Below are 23,146 nucleotides of genomic sequence, written 5' to 3' on the forward strand. Positions count from 1 at the left end.
ATTTTTGGGAATTTTATATGTGAATCTTAAAGAAGTAACATTAAGATAGAATTTACCATGAGCCCTCTAGGCAGAGGTCAAGGAATCTTGAGGCAGAGAGATTAAGAGAGTACGGGTCACCTGGTCAGCCTGTGTATTGTCTTCACTAAGAGGGTCAGGTAAGCCAAAAAGTGTCCAAAAGTGGTCAATATAAATTTTGTGGGTTTTTTGTAAATAAAAGAATTAAATGTTAGTCAGAAATTTATGAACTGTGGAGGTAGTAGCTATATTTTTTGACATTTTTAAGGGAGGAAGAACTTTAGTAACATATATGCTATTAGTAAAAAGATTAATAGGTTTAACTGGATAAATAACTAAAATGAATGGCCGCCAATTTTATTTTTTTGTGTAGACATGTAAGGTACTTTTATTTTAACTGTTTTTGACTGTGACTATAGCAGTCACATTGTTGGGGAATCCATCTGTAAACACATTAAGGGATCACTCTAGTGGACCAGGCAAAATAATCTTTGGAAAGCAAACTGAATGTTTTTAAAATATTTTAGTAATTTATTTCAGGGGTAATGATTTTCAAACTCAGCAGATTGGTTGGTTAAAAAGATAGTCTTTAGGACTAATAACTGGAGCCAGTTGAGCTGCTTCTTATTGTATGGAACAATTACTTTATTAGGAATTTTTTCTAACGTTTTAAGACTTTTTAGGTAGGTAGTGTGTAACACCTCTAGGACAGCCAAATGACAGGGTTGTACAACCTTTTTGGGAGAGGCCCATCTGTGTATAGAGAGAATAGGTACTTTTTGTCAAAAGACTGCAGTGGGCTGTAAGGCTGTGCAAAAGACCAGCAGAAACAAAGGTTGGCTGTAATTAATATAATTTAGATGAGCTTTTTCTAGCCACTGTTTAACTAACCTAAGATATCTGTGGTCTTTAGGTATCAACAGCCTGGGAAACACGGGTTTTGAGTCACCTCTTACAATTTCAAATCGAGGTTTTAATTTTTTTGTTGTTAATTGTATTGGTCTAATTTAATTAATGTCTTCCAAGAACTGTTGGAAGTCATTAATAATGTGGAGCTGACTTACTCTAAGAGTAATCTTTTGCAATCGAACCCCACTCTGCAGGAGCTGATGGCCCAAATATTGAAAAGGAAACATAGTTTGTATTTTTTTGAAGGGGCAATAACTTAACCATACCGTTGTAGTCCTTCATAAAGCATTTGTAAACCTGTATTTAACTCACATTTTTTGAGGATGCAGTAAGAATATTACCCATATAATGTACAACATATAGCTGGTGATGTTGTTTTTTAAGGGCTGTAATGCTTTGGAAACATTCAAGTGGCACAAAGTTGGACTATTGGCCCTGCCCTGGGGCAATATAACCTACTGATACTTTTGGTATGGCTTTTCGAGTTTAATAGATGGAACATTAAATGCAAATTTGGGTAAATCTTTAGGACGTAAAGGAATGTTTTAAAAAAAGCAGTCCATTAGATTAAATACCACCATGTGGTAAATTTTAGGGATAGCCACACATCTTGTCAGCCCTGGCTGTACTGATTTGATGATTTTTATACATTTGACAACCTATCTAAGGTTTTGTAACAGTTGTCATTTGTTATATTTTTTATAACAAATTTAAAAATATTGGGATATTTTAGGGGAAGTAGATAAGACTATATGTTTAGCAGCTAACTTTTTGTATAAGCTCTTTAGTAGCCAATAGTTTTTTTTTTTTATTTAATGCCAATTGTAACGAGGCTTAACAGTGGCCCTTTGAATAAATTTTTAAACCCTGTTTTGTCTTCATTGTATCTTACAGTTAATTTTTTTTTTGTTTGTTTGTAACAAGTCTGGGGATTCCCTTAAAGGTTTTTGTCTAGCCCTTCCAAGGCATATACACTTCGTTAGTCATTATTTTTCTATAGGATTTGTGGTTAACATAGACCCCCATGCCTTGAAATACATTTTGTCCCCATTGGTTTATAGGTAGATGAGTTAGGACGTAAGGTTGAAAAACTTTTATTATTATTTTATTTTATTATTATTTTTATATTATTAAAAATTTCTGCCTCCTTCCCGCCGCCTATTTACCTCTCCCTACCTCCTCCGCTCCCCCTCCTTCTCATGCCCAAAGAGCCCTAAGGGTTCCCTGCCCTGTGGGAAGTCGAAGTTCCTCCCCCCTCCATCCAGGTCTAAGAAGGTGAGCATCCAAACAGGCTGCCCCCCACCCAAATCAAGTATGCATAGTAGGATCAAAATCCAGTGCCATTGTCCTTGGCTTTTCAGCAGCCCTAGTTGTCCGCCATGTTCAGGGAGTCCAGTTTTATCCTGTGCTTTTTCAGTCCCAGTCCAGCTGGCCTTGGTGAGCTCCAATTAGATCAGCCTCACCATCTCGGTGGGTGGGTGCACCCCTCACGGTCCTGACTTCCTTGCTCATGTTCTGCCTTCTTCTGCTCCTCATTTGGACCTTCAGAACTCAGTCCGGTGCTCCAATGTGGGGATCTGTCTCTGTCCCCATTGATCGCCAGATGAAGGTTCTATGGTGATATGCAAGATATTCAACAGTATGGCTATAGGATCTGGCCTTTTCCAGCTCCCTCTCCTCAGCTGCCCACGGAACCAGCTGGGGGCATCTCCCCGGATACCTGGGAACCCCTCTAGAGTCAAGTCTCTTGACAACCCTAAAATGGCTCTCTTAATATAAATGCTTTCCTGCTCCCATATCCACCCTTCCTATATCCCAACCATCCCATTCCCCCAAGCTCTCCCCATCATCCCCTTCACACTTCTCTCCCCATCACCCCTTGCCCCAATCCCAGCCCACCCCCAAGTTCCCAGTTTTGGCCTGGCAATCTTGACTACTTCCAATATCCAGGAGGATAACTATATGGTTTTTCTTTGGGTTCCCCTTCTTATTATCTTCTCTAGGATCACGAATTATAGGCTCGATGTCCTTTATTTATGGCTAGAAAACGATTATGAGTGAGTATATCCCATGTTCATTTTTTGGGTCTGGGTTACCTCACTCAGAATAGTGTTTTCTATTTGCATCCATTTGCATGCAAAGTTCAAGATGTCATTGTTTTTTATCGCTGAGTAGTACTCTAATATGTATATATTCCACAGTTTCTTCATCCATTCTTCCACTGAAGGGCATCTAGGTTGTTTCCAGGTTCTGGCTACTACAAATAATGCTGCTGTGAACATAGTTGAACAAATGCTTTTGTAGTATGATTGGGCGTCTCTTGGGTAAATTCCCAAGAGTGGAATTGCTGGGTCCTGGACTAGGTTGATCCTGAATTTCCTGAGAAACTGCCACACTGCTTTCCAAAGTGGTTGCACAAGTATGCATTCCCACCAGCAATGGATGAGTGTACCACTTACCCCACAACCTCTCTAGAAAAGGCTATCACTGGTGTTTTTGATTTTAGCCAATCTGACAGGTGTAAGATGGTATCTCAAAGTTGTTTTGATTTGAATTTCCCTGATTGCTAAGGAGGTTGAGCATGACCTTAAGTGTCTTTTAGCCATTTGAACTTCTGTTGAGAATTCTCTGTTCAGTTCAGTGCCCCATTTTTTAATTGGGTTAATTTGCATTTTAAAGTCTAGTCTCTTGAGTTTTTTTTATATATTTTGGAGATCAGACCTTTGTCTGTTGCGGGGTTGGTGAAGATCTTTTCCAGTCAGTAGGCTGCCTTTGTGTCTTAGTGACAGTGTCCTTTGCTTTACAGAAGCTGCTCAGCTTCAGGAGGTCCCATTTATTCAATTTTGCCCTTAATGTCTGTGCTGCTGGGGTTATACGGATGAAGCAGTCTCCTGTGCCCATATGTGGTAGAGTACTTCCCACTTTCTCTTCTATCAGCATGAGTGTGTTCACATTGATATTGAGGTCTTTAATCCATTTGGACTTGAGTTTTGTGCATGGTGATAGATATGGATCTATTTTCACTCTTTTACGAGTTGACATCCAGTTATGCCAGCACCATTTGTTGAAGATGCCCTCTTTCTTCCATTGTGTACTTTTAGCTCCTTTATCAAAAATCAGGTGTTCATATGTTTGTGAGTTAAGATCCGGGTCTTCTATTTGATTCCATTGGTCGACTTCTCTGTTTTTATGCCAATACCAAGCTGTTTTCAATACTATAGCTCTGTAATAGAGTTTGAAATCAGGAATGGTAATGCCTCCAGAAGTTTCTTTATTGTATAAGATTGTTTTGGCTATCCTGGGTTTCTTGTTTTTCCATATAAGTTGATTATTGTCCTCTCAAGATCTGTGAAGAATTTTGTTCGGGACCTTGATGGGGATTGCATTGAATCTATAGAATGCCTTTGGTAGAATTGCCATTTTTACTATGTTGATCCTCCCAATCCACAAGAAAGGGAGATTCTACCATTTTCTGGTATCCTTATCAATTTCTTTCTTCAATGACTTAATGTTCTTGTCAAATAGAACTTTCACTTCCTTGATTAGAGTTACCCCAAGATATTTTGTACTATTTGTGACTATCATGAAAGGTCATACTTCTCTGAATTCCCTCTCTGCTTCCTTATCCTTTGTGTATAGGAGCGCATCTTATTTTTTGGAGTTGATCTTGTATCTTGCCACGTTACTAAAGGAATTTATCAGTTGTAGGAGTTCTTTGGAGGAGTTTTTGAAGTCGCATATGTATACTATCATATCATCTGCAAATAACGAAAGTTTAACTTCTTCCTTTCCAATTTGAATCCCCTTGATCCCCTTATGTTGTCTTATTGCTATTGCTAGAACTTCAAGCACTATATTGAAGAGATAAGGAGAGAGTGGACAGCCTTGTCGTGTTCCTGAATTCAGTGGGATGGCATTGAGTTTCTCTTCATTTAATTTGATGTTAGCTGTCGGCTTGCTGTAAATAGCCTTTATTATATTTAGGAATGACCTTTGTATCCCTAATCTCTCCAAGACCTTTATCATAAAGGGGTATTGAATTTTGTCAAATGTCTTTTCAGCATCTAATGAGATGATCATATGGTTTTTTTTCCTTCAGTTTATTTATATGATGGATTACATTGATAGATTTTTGTATGTTGAACCAGCCCTGCATCTCTGGGATGAAGCCTACTTGATCGTAGTGGATAATTTTTCTAATCTGTTCTTGGATTCAGTTTGCCAGTATTTTATTGAGAATTTTTGCATCGATGATCATGAGTGATATAGGCCTGTAATTCTCTTTCTTGGTTGAGTCTTTGTGTGGTTTTGATATCAGGGTAACTGTAACTTCATAAAAGGAATTTGGCAATGACTCTTCTGTCTCTATATTATGAAATATATTAAAACCAAAAAAAAAAAAAGAAAAAAAAAAAGAAAAGGAGTATAGGTATTAGGTCTTATTGGAAGTTCTGATAGAATTCTGTATTAAAACCATCAGGTCCTGGACTTTTTTTGGTAGGGAGGATTTTGATAAGAGTTTCTATTTCTTCGCGACTAACAGGACTATTTAGATTGTTCACCTGGTCCTGGTTTAACTTTGGTATATGGTACGTATCTAAAAAATGTTCATTTCTTTTACATTTTCCAATTTTGTGGCATACAGGCTTTTGTAGTAAGATGTAATGATTTTCTGAATTTCCTCTGTGTCTGTGGTTATGTCCCCCTTTTCATTTCTGATCTTATTAATTTACTTGTTCTCTCTCTGCCATTTGATTAGTTTGTCTAGGTGTTTGTCAATCTTGTTGATTTCTCCTAAACCAGCTTTTTGTTTCATTAATTCTTTGGATTGTTTTCTGTGTTTCTATTTTGTTGATTTCAGCCCTTAGTTTGATTATTTCCAGTCTTCTAGGTGAGTCTGCTTCTTTTTTCCAGAGCTTTCAGGTGTGCTGTGACATCTCCAATGAGTATTTTTCTCTGTTTTCTTTAAGTGGGCACTTAATGCTATGAACTTTCCTCTTAGCACTGCTTTCATAGTGTCCCATAGGTTTGAGTATGTTGTGTCTTTATTTTCATTCAATTCAATGAAGACTTTAATTTCTTTCTTTATTTCTTCCTTGACCCAGGTATAGTTCAGTAGTTGACTGTTCAGTTTCCATGAGTTTGTAGGCTTTCTGGGGGTAGCATTGTTGTTGAATTCTAATTTTAATCCATGGTGATCTGATAAGACACCCGTGGTTACTAATATTTTTTTGTAACTGTGGAAGTTTGCTTTGTTACCAAGTATTTGGTCAATTTTCGAAAAGGTTCCGTGAGCTGCAGAGAAGAAGGCATATTCTTTCCTATTTGGTTGGAAAGTCCTATAGATGTCTGTTAAGTTCATTTGGTTCATTACCTCCATTAAGTCTGTTAGGTTTCTGTCTGATTGACCTGTCCATTGGTGAGAGAGGAGTGTTGATGTCTCCTACTATTAGTGTGTGTGGTTTGATGTCTGTCTTGAGTTCTAGTAATGTTTCTTTTACATAAGTGGGTGCTTTTTTTTTAATTTTTTTTATCCCTTTTTAATATTTTTATTGGGGGGGGGTCAGAGATTACAATATGATTTCTGCTTGTCCTTTATTTAAGATCTACAAATTCTGCTTGTGCAGAAGTCCAACACCGATCTCCTTCTTCAACCAAAAGGGAACAGTCTTCTTCAAAGAGGGAGGGAAGGGCATGGGCAATTTCCATAGAAGGCAAGAGTAGGTAACTTCCACCAGACAGAGGCAGAGGGCATAAGGACTAATGATGGTCCTGCTTACTCAAAAATGAAAACCCAAATAATGGCAAACGCTGAAAGCTGGGAAGTTTCCTGAGTTATCCACTTCCTGTTTGGCATTCTAGGCAAAACCCTACAGCACACACACAATCAGTACAGGGCAACTGCAGACCAAATACAGTGGCCGGCAGCATGGGAGAAGCCAAGGACGGTGCTGCCACGGCAGTCCTCAAAGTTCCTTGGCTCCTGCATAGCAGCTTGTGTCCTGGAGTGCCTTCATGATTAGGCCATGTGGAAGGCTGCTGCTAAGCGCGGACAATGAGAAGCCATTTGGGTCACTGTGGGTGACTCCAGAGTACATACTGCAGAGCACAGCCAGGGTTCCCAAGAAAACTGTGGCTAAAATGCAAGAACCTACAATGCTCTAGGAGGTGGAATCCAAGTCTTGCGAGCTGTCTTGGACATCAGCGCTGTCTTTGCTGTCACTGCCACTGTCATCTCCGGCCAGGTTTTGCTGACAGGCCTCTTCAGAACCAGGAAGTGTACTGCCCTGATTCTCCTTGGAACCCAGAACCACTTATCTGCCCTTCTTCAGCACCAGCTGCCGTCTCAGCTCCTCCGCCATCTGGGAGAGATCTCGTTTCATGGCGTATGCATCTTCTCCATCTGCATAGTACTTGGGCTCCACCTCACTAACCTGGAAGTTCAGGGTGTTGGAATAAAGGTGCAGGGCCGCCCTGTTGCTCTTCCTCACGTGCAGGGAGACATACTTTGCGCTGAAGTTCTCGATCATGGCCCGTGAGGCCTGGTCCATCAGTTTCTGGGCCAGGCCGAGGCGCCGGTGGGAACGTTTCACAGCCAGTGAGGTGATGTGTCCATGAGGGACATCATCGGGGTCCTCCTCCATCTTGGCCAGGACATAGCCGATGATCTTGCCATCCTCATCCTCAGCAATGTAGGAGAGCTGGGGCCAAGAGAGGCCGTGGTAGAAGTAGTACTTCATCTGGTAGTTCTCGGGCTAGGCACAGCAGGTTGCAGTGCTGCATGTTCATCAGATCATCGGGCCGAGCACGGCGGATGTTCATATTGGCAGCAGATAGGCCTGTCAGGCTCGAGAACCACAGAGGATGCCAGGAGCACAAGCGACACCAACACCGTCTGCTTTAAAACAGCTGGGATATCTTCACACAAGATGAGAAAGATCTCCCACTATCTTCCATTTCTTTTCGGCGGTGCTGTACAGAACCTCGTCCATCTTCATGCAAGTGGGGTCCCAGTCGTGTCCGAAACGAATGACGACCACGCGGTCCTCCTCCGACAGGATGGCCTGGTCTACCTGCCAGCCATTGTGCAGATGCGGGAGCATGTACGACATCTTGAGCGGGCCTGCTCGGCCGGAAGCCGCGAGCTGCCTCGTGAGAGCACCGCCGGCGACTCCTCACAGCACCAGCGCCCTCCCGCGCCCCCCATAAGTGGGTGCTTTTATGTTAGGGGAATAGATATTCAGGATTGAGACTTCATGCTGATGGATTTTTCCTGTTATGAGTATAAAATGTCCCTTTCTATCTCTTCTGATTGATTTTAGTTTGAAGTCAATCTTGTTAGAAATTAGTATGGTCACACCTGCTTATTTCTTAGGTCCGTTTGCTTGATAAGCCTTTTCCCAACCCTTACTCTGAGTAGATGTCTATCTTTGTGGCTGAGGTGTTTCTTGTAAACAGCAGAATGTTGGATCATGTTTTCATATCCAGTCTCTTAGCCTATGCCTTTTTATAGGTGAATTGAGTCCATTGGTAGTAAGTGATATTAATAACCAGTGGTTTTTAACTCTGGTCGTCATTTTTTTTTGGTAGTGGAGATTGCGTGTCTCCCTTCTTTGAGTTGTGCTGGTGAAGGGTAGCTAGATATCTGAGTTATCGTGGGCTTTGTTGGTCTCCTTGGTTTGTGAATTTCCTTCTCTTACTTTCTGTAAGGCTGGATTTGTGACTACATATTTTTTAAATTTGTTTTTATCCTGGAAAATTTTGTTTTCTCCATTTTTAGTGAACTAAAGCTTGGCTGGGTATAGTAGTCTGGGCTTGCATCCGTGGTCTCTTAGTTTCTGCATTACATCTATCCAGGACCTTCTGGCTTTCATGGTTTCCATAGAGAAGTCAGGTGTAATTCTGATAGGTTTACCTTTATAAGTTACTTGACCTTTTTTCTTTGCAGCTCTTAATATTCTTTATTCTGTATGTTTTGTGTTTTGATTATTATATGGTGAGGGGATTTTTTTATCCAGTCTATTCGTTGTTCTCTATGCTTCTTGAACCTTCATAGGAATATCTTTCTTTAGATTGGGAAAGTTTTCTTTTATAATCTTATTAATATATTTTCTGGACCGTTGAGCTGTACTTCTTCTACTTCTTCTACCCCTATTATTCTTAGGTTTGGTCTTTTTATTGTGTCCCAGATTTCCTGAATGTTTTGTGATGAGAATTTGTTTGATTTGCTGATTTCTTTGATCAGTGCATTTATTTTTTCTATGGTATCTTCAGAATCTGAGATTCTTTCTTCCATTTCTTATATTCTGTTGGTTATGCTTGTTACTGTACTCTCTATTCGTTTACCTAGATTTTCCATATCCAGCCAGCCCTCGGTTTGTGTTTTCTTCCTTGCCACCATTTCAGTTTTCAAGTCTTGAACTGTTTCCATTACCTGTTTGATTGTTTTTCCTTGGTTTCCTAGGATATCATTTAAGAATTTACTCAATTCTTCAAACTTTTGTTATTCTTCTCATGCATTTCTTTAAGGGAGTTTTTGCCTCCTGTTTAAGGGCCTCTATCACTTTCAAAAAGTGAATGTTTTCTACTTCTTCTTGATTGAGTTGTTCAAATCCTTCTGTTGTAGGATTGCTGGGTTCTAGTGATTTCATGTTGTTTTTCAGATTATTGGAGGAATTCTTGCATTGCCCATCTCTTTTTCGGGAATGCTCCTCTATGGATCTTCTTTTACAGGATCAGATGTCCTTGCTTGTCAAGGAGCTGGCAGACAAAGGGCCTACCTTGTTGCAACACAAACTCCCACCAGCAGGTTGTACTCCCTACAGGGTCCGAGCATCCCGATTAGGCTGAGCTTGAGATGTTATGAACCTGAAGAGGGGAGGAAGAAGTGAGGGTTTTTCTGAATGCAAGGTGGGTGTTGTAGGGAGAGAGAGGCAGTAGCCAGGGAGAGTAGCCCCAGCCAGAAGACCAGGAAGTGCAGGGTGTTGAGGAGAGGCTGTGCTCCGTTTCTGGGCTACTGCCCTGGGGTCAGGAACTCACTCACCTCCAGGATGTATCTTCTGGTGCTGAGATCAGGTGTCCTTGCTTGCCAAGGAGCTGGCAAACAAAGGGCCTACCTTGCTGCAGGCAGGCTATTGAATCAAAGAAACTTCCGCCTACTCCCTACCTGGTCCCAGTGCCCCTTCAGGCTGAGCTTGAGATGTTATGAACCTGAAGAGGGGAGGAAGAAGTGGGGGCTTTTCTGGATGCAAGCTGGGTGGGGTAGGAAGAGAGAGGCAGTAGCCAGGGAGAGTAGCCCCAGCCGGAGCTTTTTTATGTTCTTTTGTATCATTTTATGTTAACATCTTGTTATTGATTTGTGGACTGGTAGTCTGCCCTACACCCTGTACCATAGAAGGTGCCCGTTATAATGTCCAAGCCTTGGGCCAATACCTTATAGATATGACAGAAGCATATATCCCAGTATCAAGGAGGCCAGAGAACTTTTTTATTAATAATTAACTCCAAGGATGGGCACTTACAATTTTGTAACCCAATATATGTATTTTTTTAATGTAGCCAAAACCAGAATTTTTCCTTAGATTTTTTTTTTGTAAAAGGATTATTGGCTTTAAACATTAGAAGTAGTACCAACTGAGCAATCTTAGCCTTTTGGGGGATTATTATAATACCATATTTTTAGTCACCATCACTTTAAATCTCCCTTGTGTAATTTGAATTCACAATACCAGGAATCATCCTTAATCCCTTAAAAGCAGTACTACTTTACTTTTACCCAACACCATGCCTACTGATCCAATAGGGATGAGACCAAACACTTTTGAGGGAAGGGGTTGAACAACCAATTGTGGTGTTAAAAACTACTCGGGTCAGTACAGAGGTCCAATCCTGTGCTCCCACTGTTTTTTTAGATCAACTTGTCAATGGGACCCCTTTTAAAGGAATAAAAGTCATGGAAAAAGTCTCTAGTGCCCCATAAAGTTGCTGTGGGGCCTGGGGTAGGCCCTTCCTTCTGTTTTTTGACTGACCAGAGAGCAGATGACCATCCACATCTGTACTATACTGATATTTATTAGACCATTTTTTTGAATGTTGGCACAAGCCAGGCTTCTTTTTACCTGAGGCTCTATCTCATTGTCAATGGTTCCCTGAAAACAGGTCTCTGAAGTCATTGGGACATTGTTTTTTTTTTTAAATGTCCAGTTTGTCCACAGCTAAATCAGGCCTTAGGGTGCACCTCAAGATTATGCTGCTGAAGAGTAGCAGCCAAAACAGCCCTGATGATATGAGCTTGGTTAATGTCCTTACACAGCTTGATAAAATCATATAACACTCCTCGTTGCCGGTGAGGACAAATAGACTCCTGACAATACTTGTTGGCATTTTCATAAGCTAGTTATTTGATAACTGGCATGGCATTCTCAAAATTAGGGAAATTCTATATGCTAATTGTAAGAGCTGATTTACAAAATATGAATAAGGCTTAGACAACCCCTGTAGCATATCTAAGCCTAATAACGACAATTTAAAGCAAGCTGACAGCCAACATCAAATTAAATGGAGAGAAATTAAAAATGATTCCACTAAAATCAGAAACGAGATAAAGTTGTCCACTCTCTCTATATCTATTCACTGCAGTACTTGAAGTTGTGGCTATAGCAATAAGACAATAAAAGGAGATCATGTTTATATAAATTGGAGAGAAAGAAGTAAAATTTTCGCTATTTGCAGATCATACGATCGTATATATAAGTGACCCCAGAAATTATACCAGGGAACTCCTACATCTGATGAGCAACTTCAGTAATGTGGTAGGATACAAGATTAACTAATAAAATGAGAAACCCTTCTGCAAATGATAAATGGGCCAAGAAAGAAATAGGAGAAACATCACTGTGTACAATAACCACAAAAAGTATAATGGTATAATTCTAACCAAACATGTGAAAGACCTGTATGATAAGAACTTTATGTCTTTGAAGAATGAAAATGAAGACTATATCAGAAAATGGAAAGATCTCCCATGTTCTTGAATAGGTAGTATTAACATAATAAAAAGGCAATCTTACCAAAAGCAATCTTCAGATTCAATGCAATTATAAAAATTCCAAAACAATTCTTCACAGACTTTGAAAGAACAATATTCTACTTCATATAGAAAAACAAAAATTCCAGGATATCTTAAACAATCCTATAAAATAAAGGAACTTCTGGAAGCACCACTATTCCTGACTTTAAGTTTTATTATAAAGCAAAAGGTATAAAAGTAGCTTGGTGTTGACATAAAAACAGACATGTCGATTAGTGGAATATAATTGAAGACCCTGATATTAATCAGTAAACCTATGAACACCTGACTTTTGACAAAGAATTCAAAACTGAACAATGGAAAAAAAGCATCTTCAACAAATGATGGTGGCATAACTGAATGTCAACATGTAAAAGACTGCAAATAGATACATATTTATAAACATATATGAAACTCAAGTCCAAGTGGATCAAAGTACTCAACATAAATCCAGTTATACTGAACCCAATAGAAGAGAAAGTGGGAAGTAGTATTGAATGCATTGGCACAGGAGACCACTTTCTATGTTTAACACCAGTAGCACAGACGTTGAAGGCAACAATAAATAAATGGGACCTCCTGAAACTGAACAGCTTCAGTAAGACAAAGGACTTGGTAAATATGACAAAAAGGCAGTATACAGAATGGGAAAAGATCTTCACCATTCCACATCTGAGAGAGGGTTTATCTCCCAAAATATAAAGAACTCTAGAAACTATATATCAAAACACCAAATAACCCAATTTAAAAATGGGGCACTTTTCTAAACAGAAATTTTTGAACAGAAGAATCTCAAATGGCCAAAAGACATTTAAGGAATTGCTCAATATCTTTAGTCATCATGGAAATTCAAATTAAAATGATTGTGCGATTCCATCTTACACTTGTTAGAATGGCTAACATCTGAAATACTGATGACAACTTATGCTGGTGAGGATGTGGAATAAGGGAACTACTCCACTGCTGGTGAGAGTGTAAACTGGTATACCCACTTTGGAAATCAGTATGACAATTTCAAAGAAAATTGGGGAATCAATCTACCTCAAGACTCAACAATATCGCTCGAGCATATACCCAAAGAATACCACAAGAACACTTTGTCAGTTATGGTTATAGAAGCATTATTCATAATAGCCAGAACCTGGAAACAACCTAGAAGCCTGTCAACAGAAGAATGGATTAAGAAAATGTGGTACATTTACTCAGCTGTAAAAAACAATGGCATCATGAAATTTCCAGGCAAATGAGTGGAACTAGAAAAAAATCATTCTGAATGAGTTAACCCTGAAAAGGATAGTATGTTCTCACTCATAAGTGGATAGTAGATGTAAAACAAAGGATAACCAGACTACAATCCCCAGCTACAGATATACTAGGTAACAAGGAGGACCCTAAGAGGGAGACATGGATTGCCCTGGGAAGGGGAAATAGATGAGACCTCCTGGGTAAGCTGGGGACAAGGGGGGGGGGCAGTAGAAGGGAGTGGATGGGGGATGAAAACATGAGCATGTGGGAGGGGAAATTTGTTGGAGGGACAGAGTAGAAGAGCAATCAAAGAGGTATCTTAATAGAGAGAGCCAGTTTAGTATAAGAAAACTTCTTAAGTGTTGGGGAAGGTTTCTGCTCTTGTCTTTGCAGGAAAATATTCATCTTCAAAGTGTCAAGAGACCATGGACATCTAGATTCCTAAAGATGAAAATATCCAGAAAGAATCAACAAGCAAAGATAAATCTGACTTATGATGCTGTATTATCTGCATGGTAAAATTTGATTATCTGGACAGTTATACACATCTACCTAAAAATAATAGCTAGGTTTGGAGTTGGACAATGGCTATCCTCTAAATCTAAGCATGTTGTTAAAAGAAAAATTCAGAGTTTCTGTCTCGTGTTAAGAGCCATCTGATATGGGTCAGAAAGAAGATAGGTTTTAAGTAGATATTTTATTTTTATCCATGCCCACTTTGTCTACATTGTATCTTTCATTGAATATATGTCTATATGAATAATGTTTAAGTTTTCAACTATGAACGGTAGATTTTCCTGCAGTAATCTTTGAAGCTTCCAGGAAGAAGGTGGGGCCCCACAACACAGACACCACCTGGTTGATATGATGTTATAATGGTGATAGCGCTACTATGAGACCAGTTTTGGGATAGCAGCTGTGGAAGTGATGCACCTTCTTACAACATTCTGTCCGGAACTCAAAATAAGAACTTAAAAAATCCCTATTTACTATTCAGAGACCATTTGCAATTATACAAATCAGCAATCTTGAAACATAACCATAATTTTACTTTTACAGGATCCCATAGAAAGAACATCACCCCCATGACAGCTAGAAGAAATTCTATAACACGACGTCACCTCTCCAAATAAAGTTTGTCTTCCAGGTTAGGGATACCTTTTCATGATTGATTATTACTTGTATAGAGTTGGAGGTTGTGGTGGAAATTATGTAGGCCCAGAGATCTCAAAAAATAAAAGAGGGAGAACTGAATGGGATAATAGGTAGATTAATGTGAATTTACTCACACTAATAACAACAATAGTGAGTAATATAGAAGTTATTTGTGAACTATTATTTATGGAAAATTTACATTGGTATAGATTTTTGTATATTGATACAAGTTCAAATTATATTTGTTATTTCTGTTTACAATATTTGTAAACCTAGGCAAAGATATTTTGTCAGATTGTATGCATGTATATTTCTACCTTTAATGAGATATTTATACATTGTTTACATTTTGAAGCCATTGTCCTCCTTTCATGCACAGTTACTTAAAGATTGTTTAATATTCTCATATAAAATCTTAATCTTTACATTATATAGGCATTAAATATCATAGGTCAATAGTTATTCATGTTTGTTATACTTTTAGTCAGACTAATTAGGTTCTTTAGATACATAGACGTTGCATTCTGTATAGATAGGTAACCTTAAACCACTTCAAATATCTGTAGAACATTACATTTAAATAACTTAGGATTCGGTTTACATGATACATGATTGTTCCTAGCAGCACAAATATATTGCTGAGAGAGTGTTGAGCACCAAAGACACTCCACTTGAACTTTGTTTTCTTCTTGGCATAGCTGGCCTTTGGGCAAGGAACTGTCCATGCCTGGACCACTGACAAAGTACATGGTGTCTGGACTAGACAAGTAGGATATAAGAAAAAAGACTGCCAAAACTTGCCTAGACAGGGTAAGATGGTTCTGAAAACTTTTCTGCCTTTGAAAACAGTTGTCACTCTAGGCCTTAGCCAAAGTTGCTTGCTTCAACATTGCAAATGAGACTTTGTGTGATTGCTTAGGTAGCCAGTTGTCTTTGTCATTTGTTGCACATTTTGGAAGCTGCTTGATCGCACCTCTTGCCTACTCAAGTTATATTATCTCCCTTCTCAGGCCTTCAGTGGGGTTGAAGATGAGATAGTCATAGTTACCATCCTCTTATAATATAGTCAAACCATTTCTAGTGCAAGACTTAGACTCCTTAGGATAGAATGTTTGTTAAGACATTAGGATATGTTCCTTGCTTAATATTGTTTATGCTAGTTGTAATTCTAACTTTATACTTGATATATGATCCTAGTGTACATAGTTTGGTATTGGGTTTGGAACTCTCTCATTTAACCAAAATGGGGAGGTGCTGTGGGAGATCTTTTGGCCAATAGCCTTTAAGATACCAACCCACTTGGGTGTGACCTCTTATACTATAAATGTAGCTGTAAAGATTGTGCTTGCACTTTTTCTTCCAGTTCTCACTTCTGACCGCTAGATTTGGTTCTTATTCCCCATTTGTGCAGAGGACTATGGTCTAGGACAGTTTTATGTGAGTCTCTCCTAAATAAATAACCCTTCATTATACATAATTCTGAACCAGTGTAAGATTATTTCATAACTTCTGTCATTAACACCCTACATTTTTCCTGCCATTTTAATATCTCATTATCTCTGTTTTCTGGTATTGAGTAATTGTGAGGTTTATATGTGTCATAAAGAATTGTTTGATTATATTTTATGTTTCTTGTGTTTTCTGTATCTGTTGGCTGGAGTGTAACCTGAAGGTTTTATTTTTTCTTGTGTTGATTCTTTTTGTTTTGTTTTATATGTGTCTTCCTGTTGAGTTTTCTTTATTTAAATCCATGTCTCCCTATGTTTAAATAGGAGACCAACAGTAGTAACAGGGGCAATGACTTGATAGAATCACTGTGCTAATGTTCAGTAGAAGACACTAGTGCTCACAGTAAGTGTCTGACTCTTGCTGTGGTATTGATCATGACAAAGTCCTTCAGTGATAAGAGTAAAAATAATTAAGAAGTAAGCATGTATGAAATTCTTCAGTATAAATAAAAACAATCTTTAAAAAATTAAAAGACAGAGAATATGAAAAGCAGAAAATGGAGGAAATAATGAATGGTTAAGAAAACATATGGGGTAGAAGTACAAAATAATCTAGAAAATATATTATAAAAATATAAAGAAACATGACCACAGTAAAAATCACTTTTAGGGAAGATACATATCTGGATAAAACCAAAGCTGTTGTACAAAAAATATAAATAACAATTTTTTAAAATAATGAACTGGAAGGCATTATAACATTGTCCAAGAGTTCCTTGTCCTTGGATTACTGTGTTTTTTTCATACTCTTAGATATTTTGTGGAGTAAACTCTAAAGACTTGTGATAGTAGTAGGTAGGGTCAGCTGCTAGTCTCAGTGGTTCACATGTTAGTTAGGTATTTTCTTCCTTTTTAAAGGAAATATGGTGTGCAGTGCCAGTTTCTGCATAAATTCTCAGGTCTCAGATCTCCTGCTGGCCAGTTCCAACTGTGTCTCTGAATGTTGGTGAGGATATCTTCTACTGGGAGATATCTGTCTCTAAATCCCCAAGCTCTTGGAGAAGCCCTGCACAGGCTCTTAATTTTTTCAATTGCTAGGCATTTTTTTCCTGACTAAACCTCAGATTTATATTTTCTATCCATTAAAGTAGAGCATTTATTAAGTATTCACATTAGGATGCTTCTGGTTACCAAAGTTTATGCTCCTGCAATGGCCTGTTTTGCAGTTTTCAAATCCAGCTCTCCACTCTGGGTGTCTTTCCACTTACTATGCATGTAGCACCATGAAATGGCATTACAGCTTGATCAGTTTTTTATTTATTCATATGGTCACATTGCTCAGAAGAGGGCAAACCTTTCCCATCTACTGCTGCTGACCCAAGCACAACTTTAATAGTCGGTTAACTTTATTAATTTGGGTAGTTATCAGATGGTAGCCATTTTTGTGGCTTTCCTGTGGTAGCTTTCATAGGTCTCACCTTGGCTTATTTATTTTATTGTTCCCTTGGATTTTTCTCTTGTAAGAATAATATCTATTTTTTAGTCCTGATTCTTCTTCTTCATTGAGTCATGTAGATTCAGCTCCTAAGCAATTTTCTTACTTGGACATCCATCTGGCTAGTTTTATTTGTTTGTTGGTACATTTAGAACAAGGTTCTATGTAGCCCAAGGTGGCCTCAAATACACTATGCACTCAAAGCTATACTCAAAGCTGGCACTGATCTTCTTATCCTCTTGTTTCTACCTCCTATATGAGATTATATGTGTTCATAACCACACTTGTCACAACTTGATTATATAAAAATAAAAACAAAAATAAAAAACCAATAATATTGATGAACACCTAGCTCCCGCAACCAAAATAAGGACAGATGAGACATATTTAGAAATTTAGAGGTAAAAAAATAAATATTACTACAAATATCAAAGCATACTTATAAAAAGCAACTTCCATACCTAAGAATCTAGGACTATTGTAGAAGAGTGGATGAAGAAACTTAAGTTCCAGGGTATCAGAGTTTTCTGTGAGACTTTCTCTCTAGTAATTGTACAAACTACACCCACAAAGGTTCACCAACATGACTGCCTATACATGAGCTGAACAAATACAACAACAACAGACATGTTAAAGTAGGCAGACAGTACAGTGATGCCACAATCTAACACAAAGGAACACAGGCAACTAAGGAATGCTGAGAGTAGGAGAAATAGTCTTCTCCCCAGGAAGAGCATACTAGTTGATTATTCAGTACCAAAATTGTCAACCCAGGACATACACATACAAGTAGAATTGCACAGATTGGGCAGGTTTTGTGTATGAATATGTATATATGACAATTAATGAAAAAAAAGATTCCATGAATTTGAAGGAGAACAAAGAGCAAGGAGGAGTGTTGTTGAATTTTCTTTTACTCTACCCCCACAATTGTTTTGCCAAAATGTTGTGAATTCTTGGACTCTTTGCTCTTACTTTTTGCCTCCTTTGTGGGGGCCTACCACCCAGCTCCCAAATCAATCACACACTGAGGCTTATTCTTACTTATAAATGCTCAATCTTAGCTTGGCTTATTTCTAGCCAACTTTTCTTATCTTAAACTATTCCATTTATATTTTGCCTCCAGCCTTTTTCCTTTTCTTACTTCTGCATATCTTACTTTCCCTTTTTCTTCATAGCTAGCAGCATGTCTGGTGACTGTCCCCTACATCCTCCTTTCCTTGTACTCTTACCCTTCCTTCTCCTTTTTCTCTTTTCCTTGTTCTTGCTCCTCTCTTTCCTCCTCATTTCTCCCTCAGTTTATACTCTCTGCCTGCCTGCCATGACTATCCTCACGTTGCTTCACTATTAGCTTTCATCTCTTTATTAGACCTGCAGATGTTTTAGTCAGGCAAGGAATCACAGCTTCACAGAGTTAAAGAAATACACTGATGATTATCTTGCATATCACCATAGAATCTTCATCTGACGTTGGACGGAGATAGAGACAGATACCCACATTGGAGCACTGGACTGAGCTCCCAAGGTCCAAATGAGGAGCAGAAGGAGGGAGAACATGAGCAAGGAAGTCAGGACCGTGAGGGGTGCCTACATTCACCAAGACAATGGAACTGATCTAATGGGAGCTTACCAAGGCCAACTGGACTGGGACTGATTGAGCATGTGATCAAACCGGACTCTCTGAACATGGCTGATGAGGAGGGCTGGCTGAGAAGCCAAGGACAATGGCACTGGGTTTTGATTCTACTGTATGTACTGGCTTTGTGGGAACCTAGTCTGTTTGGATCCTCACCTTCCTAGACCTGGATGAATGAGGGAGGACCTTGGACTTCCCACAGGAAAGGGAACCCTGAATGCTCTTTGGACTGAAGAGGGAGGGGGGGTGGGGGGAGGGGAAGGGAAATGGGAGGAGGGGAGGAGGTGAAAATTTGTAAAATTATATAATTTAATTTAAAAAATACAGCATAAACAGAAGCAGCACATCTTTATGCTGTGCACAAATGTTGCACAGCATAAACAAAAGTAAAACACCTAAAATAATATTCCACAAGGATTACATAGGAGGGTATGGATGGAGGAAAGGGAAGGAAGATATGATCTAATTATATTATAATTTCAAAAATAAAATAAAAAAAACACAAACAGGTATGCACATAGCTACATTAACCAAAAGAAAGAGATAAGATACCCATGTAAAAAATTAGAGGTGGAAAGCGAAATATTACTACAAATATTAATATACCCTAAGGGTTCCTTATGGAATATTATAAAAAATTATATTGCTGGAAGGTGGAAATATATATGTAATAAAACAATATCTAAAACCATGACATACTTAAATTGAACAAGTGTAACTATACTGAATAGTCTTTTATTATTATTATTATTATTAAAAATTTCCACCTCCTCCAAACCTCCTATTTCCCTCCCCCTCCCTTAACTCCCCTCCCCCTCCCTTTCCAGTTCAAGGAGCAGACCGGGTTCCCTGCCCTGAGGGAAGTCCAAGGTCCAACCCACTCCATCTAGGTCCAGGAAGGTGCATATCTAAACGGACTAGGCTCCCCAAAAGCCAGTACATGTGGTAGGATCAAAACCCAGTGTCACTGTTCGTGGCTTCTCAGTCAGCCTTCATTGTCTGACACGTTCAGAGAATCCGGTTTGATCCCATACTTTTTCAATCCAGGTCGAGCTGGCCTTGGTGAGCTCCCATTAGACCAGCCCTGCTGTCTCAGTGGGTGGGCGCACTCCTTGCGGTCCTGACTTCCTTGCTCATGTTCTCCCTCCTTCAGCTCCTCATTTGGGCCTTGGGAGCTCAGTACTGCACTCCAGTGTGGGTCTCTGTCTCTATCTCCATCCATCACCAGACGAAGCTTCTATGGTGATATGCAAGATATTCATCAGTATGGCTATAGGAAAGAGCCATTTCAGACTCCCTCTCCTCAGCTGCCCAAGGAACTCCTGGGGACATCTCCATGGATACCTGGCACCCCCTCTAGAGTGAAGTCTCTTGCTAACCCTAAAATGGCTCCCTTAATTAAGATATCTTCTTCCCTGCACCCTTATCCACCCTTTCTCCATCCCAACCATCCCATTTCCTTAGGGTCTCCCCATCCTCCCCTCTTCACTTTTCTATCCACATCTCCCCATCACCCCTTACCGCCACCCCACCCCCACCCCCAAGATCCCAATTTTTGCCTGGCAATCTAGTCTACTTCCAATATCCAGGAGGATAACTCTATGTTTTCCTTTGGGTTCACCTTCTTATTTAGCTTCTCTATGATCAGGAATTATAGGCTCACTGACCTTTACTTATGTTTAGAATCCATTGATGAGTGAGTACATACCAAATTCATCCTTTTGGGTCTGGGTTATCTCACTCAGAATAGTGTTTTCTATTTGCATCCATTTGCATGCAAAGTTCAAGATGTAATTGTTTTTTACCGCTGAGTGACGCTGAAGTTATTTGAAAAGAGACATAAGAGAAAATGTCTCCACATGATATAGTTGTAAGTCGTTTTCTTAACTAGAGATTGATGTGAGTGCCTAGTCCATTGTGGGTGATTCCACCCCTGGACCAGTGGCCCTGGGCTCTATAAGAAAGCATGCAGAGCAAGTCATGACGATCAAGTCAGTAATTAGCACCTTTGCATGCCCTTGGCATCAGATCCTTCTTCTACGTTCCTGCCCTGTCTGAGTTTCTGTCCTGACTTCCTTCAATATTAAACAGCAATATGGAGTGTAACCAAATAAGCCCCTCTTTTCCTCAACTTGCCTTTTGATCATGGTGTTTTATTGCAGCAATAGAAATTGTGACACTAATCAAATCAATATAACTGGATCTTAAATGCAAGAAGAGACTGAAAAGGAAAGCCAAATAACAGATATAGTTACTGCTGGGTTCTACAAGAAATTTATAGAAGTACTAATATCAATGTACTAAAATTTTTCCATAAGATAGAAAGGAAGGAAAGCTACCAAATTCTATTATATGATGATACTATTATCTTAATAACAATACTATGTGAGGTCACAACAGCAACTGAAAGAAAGTTGTATACTAGGCTTCATAAACCAAGACACAGGAAACAAAACAAATTGAAACCAGATTCAACAGCACATTTAAAATAACATAATTGGCATTGAATATGATTCCATTAATGGAATAAAAAGATAGCTCAATATATGATAATCAGTGCATGTAATTCCATCACATAAACAGATTTAAGAACAGAAATTCACATAAACATCTTAATAGATGTAGAAAACATTTTGTCATAAGTAGACATCAATTAATGATAATATCACTGAATAAAATAAAATGATGGGGTGCAAATCATTATAGAAATATACATATGACAATATTGTAAATACATTACACTAAATGAGAAAAATTATTCTTTTCCTTTAAAATCAACAATAATATAGAAATGCCAACTCTCAGTATTATTATTTAATATATTTGTTACAGTCTTTTTAATTGATTTTTATTGAGCTCTAGATTTTTCTCTGCTCCCTTACCTGCCTCTCTCCTCCCCTTCAACCTTGTACCAAGATCCCCATTCTCCTAATTTACTCAGGTGATCTTGCCTTTTTCTACTTCCCATGTAGATTAGATCTATGCATGTCTCTCTTTTTATCCTCATTGTTGTCAAAGTTCTCTGCGATTGTGAATTGTTACAGTCTTAACGAGATTGCTAAAACAAGAAAATGGAATACAGTAGGAAAGGAAAAAATAAGATTATCCTTGTTTTCTGATGGCATGATTCAATATTGGAAGAAATATTAAAGACTGCACTAGAAATATTATAAATCTGATTAGTATTTTCAACAAGATATGAGTATATGTAATTAAGAATAAATATGAATAGCTTTTATAAATGCCAATAAGAAACCTGCTGAGAAGTAAATAAGGAAAGGAATCATATTTATCATACCCTCAGCAAATAAAATACCTAGGAATAAACATAACCAAGTAGGTGAAACACCCTAGAATTGAAACTATAAAAGAATGGTGAAAGAAACTGAACAATGTACTAAAAGATTAAATAACCTCACAAATTAATAGATAAGTAGACAAGTGAGTACTATAAAATAAGCAATAGGTATCAACCATCAATATAAGAGTGGAATATTTAAGCATACTAAAAATGGTACAAAATTTATAAACATAAATTTGAATTCATAAAATAACATGTGACAATGCTTTTCATGTTTTGTTTATAATTGAAAATTTTCCTGCCCTGTGACCATTTTCCTCCTACTGAGTTGTCTTGTTTAGTCTTGATAAGATGGTTTGTACTCTATTGTGTAAATGTACCACATTTTTCTTAACCATTCTTTGGTCGAGAGGCATTTATGTTCTTTCCAGGTTCTGGCTAGGACAAACAATGTTGCTGTGAACATAGTTGAGCCCATGTTCTTGTGGTATGATGAACATCCTTTGGACGTATACCCAAAAGTGGTACTGATGAGTTTTGAAGTAGACTGATTCCCAATTTTCTAAAAAAACACCATATTGATTTCCAAAGTGACTAGACACGTTTACACTCCCACCAGCAATGGAGAAGTTTTCCCCTTGCTCTACATCCTCTCCAGTATATACTGTCACTTGTGTTGATTATCTTAGCCATTCTGAAAGGTATAAGATGGAATCTCTAAATTGTTTTTTAAATTTTGCTGATGGTTAAGGATGCTGAACATTTCCTTAAGTGTTTTTCAGCCATTTTAGATTCCTCTGTTGAGAGTTCTCTATTTAGGTCTGTACTCCATTTTTTAAATTGGGTTAAATGTTATTTTGATGACCAATTT

At 38.4% G+C, this 23,146-nt stretch overlaps 1 protein-coding gene and 1 pseudogene across 1 annotated transcript; both read right to left on the reverse strand.

Moving 5' to 3' along the window:
- Positions 1 to 6,471: 6,471 nt before the first annotated feature.
- Positions 6,472 to 7,890, reverse strand: LOC119805041 (annotated as a pseudogene).
- Positions 7,739 to 8,076, reverse strand: LOC119805042 (thioredoxin-like protein 4A). Its single transcript, XM_038316841.1, has one exon. It carries the CDS (start codon positions 8,037 to 8,039, stop codon positions 7,848 to 7,850), a length of 192 nt encoding a protein of 63 aa, XP_038172769.1. The 5' UTR covers positions 8,040 to 8,076; the 3' UTR covers positions 7,739 to 7,847.
- Between the last annotated feature and the right edge of the window lie 15,070 nt (positions 8,077 to 23,146).

The sequence above is a fragment of the Arvicola amphibius genome, chromosome X, assembly GCF_903992535.2.
Source record: "Arvicola amphibius chromosome X, mArvAmp1.2, whole genome shotgun sequence".
In the NCBI taxonomy this organism is placed as follows: Eukaryota; Metazoa; Chordata; class Mammalia; order Rodentia; family Cricetidae; genus Arvicola; species Arvicola amphibius.

Excerpts from the sequence above, each read along its gene's own strand:
- LOC119805042 (XM_038316841.1), bottom strand. The coding sequence starts at position 8,039 with ATGTCGTACATGCTCCCGCATCTGCACAATGGCTGGCAGGTAGACCAG.